The sequence below is a fragment of the Emys orbicularis genome, chromosome 8 (assembly GCF_028017835.1).
Source record: "Emys orbicularis isolate rEmyOrb1 chromosome 8, rEmyOrb1.hap1, whole genome shotgun sequence".
Lineage (NCBI taxonomy): Eukaryota > Metazoa > Chordata > Testudines > Emydidae > Emys > Emys orbicularis.
Window position 1 is genome coordinate 104,826,087 of NC_088690.1, and position 7,894 is coordinate 104,833,980.

At 44.4% G+C, this 7,894-nt stretch overlaps 1 protein-coding gene across 1 annotated transcript; it reads left to right on the forward strand.

The window, feature by feature from the left end:
• Positions 1–998: 998 nt before the first annotated feature.
• On the forward strand, positions 999–4,772 carry WNT8A (Wnt family member 8A). The gene is made up of 6 exons (XM_065409484.1): positions 999–1,069; positions 1,162–1,195; positions 1,411–1,549; positions 2,473–2,598; positions 2,962–3,104; positions 4,212–4,772. The coding sequence occupies exons 1-6, from the start codon at positions 999–1,001 to the stop codon at positions 4,770–4,772; spliced, it is 1,074 nt and encodes a 357-aa protein (XP_065265556.1).
• The last annotated feature ends 3,122 nt before the right edge of the window (positions 4,773–7,894 follow it).

Consider the following 7,894-nt stretch of genomic DNA (forward strand, 5'->3'; position numbering starts at 1 on the left):
TACTCCCCCCTTACACCCACGTATGTGAGAAGACACTCCGGCTCCTCCAGTCCTGTGCTGATGGATACCTGTGAGGCTCACACATCTGAAGCCAGCACGGTGGTGAACTTTACTTTGCAGAACTTGCTTCTCCCTGAAAACTGTCCTCACTATTAAAAAAAAAAAAGTGTGTCGCATATGGGGATATAGGCACGGAGCAAACCTCTCACCGACTCTTCGCACAGGGGTCTCAGGCTGCAGAAATGTAAATGAGTGAGATTTCCAAACATCCTGGAGGGATGAAATGCCATTTTTGCAGCATCTGGTTGCCCTTATGGAACACAAATTCTTTAATCGATGAAAGTGTGTGGGGGGGGGGGGGGGAGGGGGGGGGCGAGGGGATCTGCCTTTAAATAAATCCCTTCAAATCCGGGAGATCCAGCCCAACAGATCTTAATAAAACTGGCACTGAATGCTTCAGGAAATTCTCGTAGCAAGGAGCACTAAGCTAGTGGGGGAACTCTAGAAATGTGGTTGTTATTTGAGAGGAGCCAGGGAAGGGAGCCCCTGTGCAGAGGCAAAGTATCATGAAGAAGGCAAGTGGACCTTAGCTAGAGGGAGACAGGGAGAGATGAATGCTGGTGTGTTTAACAGAATTAAAGGTTGCCCATTGTTAGGGAAGTTTACTCTCCTTGAGAATCATCACAGGCTCTGGGTGACAACTGCTCCTGGGCTTTTGAAGTGCAGCTTTAGGCGTTTCCTTTGCTATCTTGTCACGCATTGGATCAGAGGCTTCTTTACCACATAGGGTCATTGGGTAGCAAATGAATAGGGGGTATTGGCCATTCAGAACTTCACCTTATAAATATCCGAGATTTGGATTCTTTTAACTTTCCTTGTCCTGAGTATCCCCCCTTTGGGTGTGGAGAGAAGCAGAGCTGCCCTGCTCATTCAACCATCTCTGGTGCGGAGAGCTTTAGATCAGCTAGTGGAATAAAACTTCACCCTAGCTGACAGCCATGAAGAGCAACACCTTCATCATCTTCACCAGCATTGGGATCTATTGTGCCATTTTCCACACGTCAGCATGGTAGGGGCTCAGCCCAGCTGAACGAGGACGTTTTGGTGTTGCTTCTGAGTCTGTGTTAAATTATCTCACTTATCCTGTTTTATTTGCTACAGGTCTGTGAACAACTTTCTGATGACGGGACCAAAGGTAATTTATACATGGATTATTATGAATTTAATTATAGATTTTTTCTGTTAGCGAACCAAATGTTGCCTTTCTAAGGAACCACATTTACTGATGTGCATATGGGCACCAGCTCCCTCTGTGTAATGAGGGGAAACAGTTGAAATCCATTTGCATTTGCTTTCAAGTGGCCTTTTGAAAGGTTTGGGAGTTTCAGACCCATTCTTTTTCTATGCAAGGCGTATCTGACCTACTCCACCAGCGTGGCTGTGGGGGCCCACAGCGGGATTGAAGAATGTAAACACCAGTTCACCTGGGAGCGCTGGAACTGCCCAGAAAGTGCCCTGCAGCTCTCCACTCATAACAGACTGCGGAGTGGTAAGTGTGTATTTAGAGGCAGAGCATGGATTTACCTAGAGCTCCTTCCTTTCCCTCCTGCCATCTCTGTGTATGGGATACAGCCCGTTTCTATTTAGGTAGGATCTAGACTATATAGATACATATATTAGGATGACAGCAAATTTTGGAGTGGGGAGGGAGGGAGGTTCAACAGACAGATAAACTGCAGACAGCCTCACACTAAGAGCTTGCTTGTTTACATGAGAAAGTTGCACCAGTTTAACCTCAGGTGTGACTTTAAACCCAAATTAGTTCAACCAATGAACACACACACACACGCACACACACACTCTTACTTCGGCTTAAGAGTGGCTTCTTGCAGTTTAGCCTCTATGATGGGAGCAGGTTTAAGCTGAAATGAAACCTCTTAAAGTGAAATTAAAAAGTGTGTCCAGAGAGGAGTTTGCATGAGTTTAAAAACTGATTTAAGTTAAACTGATGCAACTTTACTGTGTAGAGAAGACCAAGCAGGAGCCCGCCACCAAATCAGAAAACAGACAGGGACAGAAAGCTGCTACAGAATAACCCTGATTGGGTATCAAGAGAAGTCAGTGATAATTGAACTTGGTGTTAGGATCAGGCCTGTTATATAAAATCTTATTGTCACCATGAAACTCTTTTCCATACGTAAATACACACAAGGTGACACTTTGTCATGCCAGTAACCGTTGTTGAAACTGAAACAAAGCTGGCAGAAGACAGAATTCACAAGCACTTTGCCATGTTCTATGGAGGGTTTAATTCCCGCACCACTCTATCTTTTGTCCTAATTGCCTTATGCAAAGACTTCCCCCCAGCAATTGCTCTGTTGGAAGCTCCACGAGGGGGCCTTCTTACCAGTAAAATGAGACTGAGGGTTTCTGTTCTTGAGGGTGACAGAATCTCTTTTCATCTCTTTCCAGCTACCAGAGAAACCTCTTTTGTTCATGCCATCAGCTCGGCTGGAGTAATGTACACGCTCACCAGAAACTGCAGCATGGGAGACTTTGACAACTGTGGCTGTGACGATTCAAGGAATGGCCGTGTAGGTGAGCTGTGATTTTACTGGTCTAGTACCCTGGTCTGCTTTTGGGTTGATGGCATCACAATTTTCAGACTTGGAAAAAGTGTAGGGCTACATTCAAATCTGTTCCAACTGTGCAGCCCCATTGACTTCCTTGTAACAGAGTGAGAAATTGGCTCAAAGGACTGTTCCTGCTTTTAACATTCGTAAGAATTACACATTGAAATGATTCCGTGGTTCTTCTCATCCAGCTAACTCCCCGCCAATGCAGGAATGGCTCCTCCAACATGTTTCCTAGAGCTCTGGGTTTACATATTGTACTGAAATCCACCTACGCCCTGAGTTTCTGCACATAGTTATTATTTGTGAACGATGCGTCCTTTCCTAGGTGGCCGAGGATGGGTCTGGGGAGGCTGCAGTGATAATGTGGAATTTGGCGAGAGAATTTCCAAACTATTTGTGGATGCTTTGGAGACAGGACAAGATGCCAGAGCTTTAATGAATCTGCATAACAATGAAGCAGGGAGACTTGTAAGTAAAAAAAAAGGTTGTCTGTATCCAAAATATCTTCATAATCAGCACATCTACAAAGCTTTAAGGCCCCATTCTCCAACCCTGAGTTGTCCCATTGACTTGCTTGCATGAATAAGTACTACTGCACGTGCATAAGGAGTAAGGATTTTGGAATCAGGCCCTAAAATCTGGACATCAGAAAATTATTGCACTAGGCTTCACTTGCACTTCAGTTCAAAGCAAAGCAAACAGCCAGTATAGTGACATGCACCATTTCTCAAGAATTGTGAGTCCTAGTCTTTGGAGTCCTGTAGTTAGTAAGCACTTGTTCAGACAGTAAAATAGAGCAAACCCTATTCTCATCTCTTGTAATGTGCAGCTCAAGGCCTTCTTTAGGGGAGGAAATGTTGTCTGTTGGTTAGAGCAGGGTAGCAGGAGCCAGGCGATTTAGATTCTAATCTTGGCTCTGACAGTGGGTCCCTGGGCAAGTCACTTAATCTTTCTGTGCCCCAGTTTCCCTAGCTGTAAAATGAGGATGGCAACATTCAGCATACCTAGTTCACAGGCTATATCAAAGCCTAACAATCTGACATAGATACTACAGTGTTGGCACCCTATAATTATCATAGAGAGGGATTGGTAGATGATATTGGTGAAGTGCTTGGATTAAAGGTGCTACATAAATACTTAGTATTATCATTCTGTATCTAAGATTATTTCATATCTTCTGCGTGAACGGTGCTGGTTTGACAGCTCCGCATATGAAGTTATCCACAGACCTGGGACAGCCCAGGTAATAGCATTACCTTGCCAATTTGCTTCACAAGAGGCCTGGAGAGACTCCACCTGTGGGGGTAAAGTAGCTCATGCTACTTTAACATCTCTGCCAGCTCCCAGTTAGCGATGGAACATATATCCATCAGGAGCTGGACTGAGAGCACCAGTTCATTTCACATGGGCCACTACACAGTAATGACTTTCAGCCCCAACCAGCATGAGCTGGATTAGAACTGATGACTGAGAGATGAGCAACCCCTTATGCCACTATCTGAGGTTTTATTGCAACAGATCCTGTTTGTGCTGCAGTTTTCTGCTGTTCCTAACTGCTCTGCCTTTTCATCCCAGGCTGTGAAAGCAACAATGAAGAGGACGTGTAAGTGCCACGGGGTATCGGGCAGCTGCAGCATCCAGACCTGCTGGCTCCAGCTTGCTGAGTTTCGAGAAATTGGGAATTATCTGAAGCTCAAATATGACCAGGCCCAGAAGCTGGAGATGGACAAGAGGAGGATGAGAGCTGGGAATAGTGCCGACAGCCGTGGGGCCACAGCAGAGACCTTCAGCACTGTGCTAGCCACAGAACTCGTCTTCCTGGAAGACTCTCCTGATTACTGCGTCAGGAATGCCAGTCTGGGCCTCCATGGCACCGAGGGGCGGGAATGCCTGCAGAGTGGCAAGAACTTGTCTCAGTGGGAGAGGAGGAGCTGCAGGAGGCTCTGCACTGAGTGCGGCCTGAAAGTGGAGGAGAAGAGGACTGAGATTGTCACCAGCTGCAATTGCAAGTTCCACTGGTGCTGCATGGTGAAATGCCAGCAGTGCAAACAGGTGGTTACCAAGCATTACTGCTCCAGAAGAGATGGCTCGTCCCCCAACACCACCAGGCGGCGGAACAGGGGGCACAAGAGATAATCAGCAACTCGCTGCTGTGAACAAATGGACTCATGACAGAGCTGCCCTTCCAATTAAGTGGGGATTGTCCAGGCAGGGTCAGGTGGGTGTACTCCAAACAACCGATGTTGTGTGATTACATGGAGCAGGCCATGGGCCCTAGTGGACCTAGGGCCTTCCTGACTACTTTCCTGGTTTTTATATTTCCTTGTAACACGCTTCTTCCTCATAGTCACTGTATTTGTGTATCTGGGTAAAGAAGTAGTTTCATTTTTTGGTGATATCAGATGATAGTCTGTGGGCCTGATTCAGCTGTCATTTAACCACTGTCAATCTGGAGTAAATCCACTGAAGGCAGTGGAGTAACTGCAGGCATCAGTGTAACAGAGATCAGAATCTCGCTGTTCCAGGCTGAAATCTGGTCCCAGGTACCTATGTGCTTCCCTGTTGACTTCAGTGATGCTGCACAAGCCTAAGATCAGAATATGAACCTGTGTGGTTGATGCACGTGTTGCTTGTAAATATTTTTAATGCAATACTTATGCACTTTCTGATGTGAGAAGGGTCTTCACAACATCATGGTTTATATTGGGACAACTACAACTTTTTTTACCTTAAGTGCTTTCCTAGATTTACAGACAGTATGTACAGATTTCATGCAATATATATTGTGTTATTTCATCCGATATAAATCAGCTGGAGACTCTCTCTCTCTCTCTCTCAACCCAGACAGTTTTATATATCTGTATCGGATGAAATAGCACAATTTATAGTGCACCAATTGAAAAAAAAATCAGTAGAGAAGAATTTGGCACCCTCTCTGCATAATATTGATTATTAAGCAAGTTGTATTATTGATTCAACACAATCTGTTTGCTGTATATATTTTCTGATGGTATCCAAAAGGTTATGATTTTGGACTATATTTTGCAATAAACATTTGAATTAAATCAATGTTTTTTTCCTCCTGGACTCATAAAAGTACAGCATGAATATATTTATAAAAGAGCCTGCCTCTTTTCCAACAAGTTTTAATTGCTAATCCAAAGCCTAGTGAAGTCAATGGGAGGCTTTTCCACTTACTTCAGTTTGCTTTAACTTAGGCTCTAAATCGCTACGGAGGATTTTATAGGTCCTATCACTGTAGTATCTAACCCTCCCTGAGTACTAAGCATGCAGGCACTGGCTTGCTAAAGTAAATTTTGAAACTCCACATGTCTCTTTAATTTGTCTATGGCCTAACGTTCTACAAACAATGCAAACTCCGTTGTGCTTTGATGTGGTAAGTATCAGCACTTGTTGCAAAATTCTTTATTCTAAGGAACAAGATGAGCCCTTTGAACTAGAAGGCATGAGCGAAAACTTGGGGACAGTTGTGAATGTGTCTGCTAAGGTTCCCTGCTGATGCTTCTTATAAACAACCTGATGCCATGCATGCCTGGGAGAACAGGAGGAGACACTTGCTATTGCCGCTTATTTCTTAAGTGTGGATTCTGCCCTCCTCATTTGTGACATTGCAGTTATAATTTTGCCTTTGCTAAAGTTAATGGGCCAGATTCATCCTTCCACTGAATCAACAGGCTTATGTTAGAGAAGCCTCAGCCGCTTTTTCTAGGGTTTAATTTGCTACTAATTTTGCCCCAAGTCTGAGGTTGACATATGAGGTTTAATCAGGAAGCAAAATATTTTAAAAGTATTTATTGACCTGTTTTCAAATTGGCTGATTCCCTTGATATACAATGAAAATAGCTTAGTTAATAAATACATTAATCAAGTGATCAAGCAGTCCCCAGCAATAACCCCTTGCCCCTGTGGGAGGGACATTAAAATAAATAGAGAGATATTGACCTTTAAAGATCAGGTCTGGTTTTTGTTTTTTTAAATCAGTAAGGTTTTTTAACAAATGGCCAGAGCTGTCTAAGGGCCAGCTCCTGCGTAGGGCACATCAGAGTGCTTGTGTGGAAGCAGATAGACACAAGAAACATTGGGGTCCCCAAAAAAAGATTTGATCCCAGGAAGAACCTAGAGAAGGAAGTGTGCCATGTGCACCCAATTGTGAGACTGAAGGCTTGTCTACACTACTGCTTAAGTTGATGTACCTAAGCCACCCCCGAGCGACGCAAGTTACATCGACCTAAATGCTGTCCACACCGCACTGTCGGTGGGAGAGTCTCCAGCTGACATAGCTTCTCCCTCTCGCTGAGGTGGAATAATTATGCCAACAGGAGAGCACTCTCCTGTACACGTAGCGCGTCTTCACCAGACACACTACAGCGATGCAGCTGCATCGGGGCAGGTGCACTGATGTATCGTGGTAGTGTAGACTTGCCCTAAGACCAAAAGTTTTAACAGCAGCTTGGGGAAGGTTTTCTACCAGAAATCACACAAAAGGGCTTTGTTTTTGCAGGGGGGAGGGGAGGGGAGATTTGAGGGTGTGTATGTGAGAGGATTGTTTTATGCAGATCACAAGACAGCTATTCACTAGGCTAGGATTTTCAAAAGCATCTAAGGGGGATAGGCTCTGCTGGGGTTGTGAAATCCTATAGACTCTGGCAACTTGCTCCCTTAGGTGCCTTTGAAAACCCCAGTCTGTAAGATCTGAGCCCTTTTGTATTTTATTCTCCTTAGACTTAAATGAAGAGTTGCTCTAAGTTCCCCACTCCTTGTTCCTCCAGAATCTATAGTCATGTTATTGGTTTAATTTGGGCCCTGATCCTGCAAACTCTTATGAAAGTGCTTACCTTCGCACATATGAATAGTCCCATTGACTTCAATAGGGCTACTCACGGGTACAGTTTTTCCCCCAGTCCTTTATTACAAAGGACAGCCCTTATTTTTTCATCTCTGTACAACAAGATCGGGAGTTGCTGAGTGCTGCAAAAAGCAGCAAGAAATACCCCAGCAAATGTAGGTGAGTACTGCTTATTATTATTATTATTGGTGATTATGATAATATTGGGAGGATGGATGGGGCGGGGATGCTAAGAAAACAGTCCTTTATTTTTGAAATACAATGTTGACAACCCTACTCACAGGCCAAAAGTAAAACTCATCTGTGTCTGCAGGATCAGGATCGTGGACTGTTAGCTGCTTCAGAGAGGGATCAATTGAAATTCCAGTCATTTGCACTGGCCCAGTTCCCC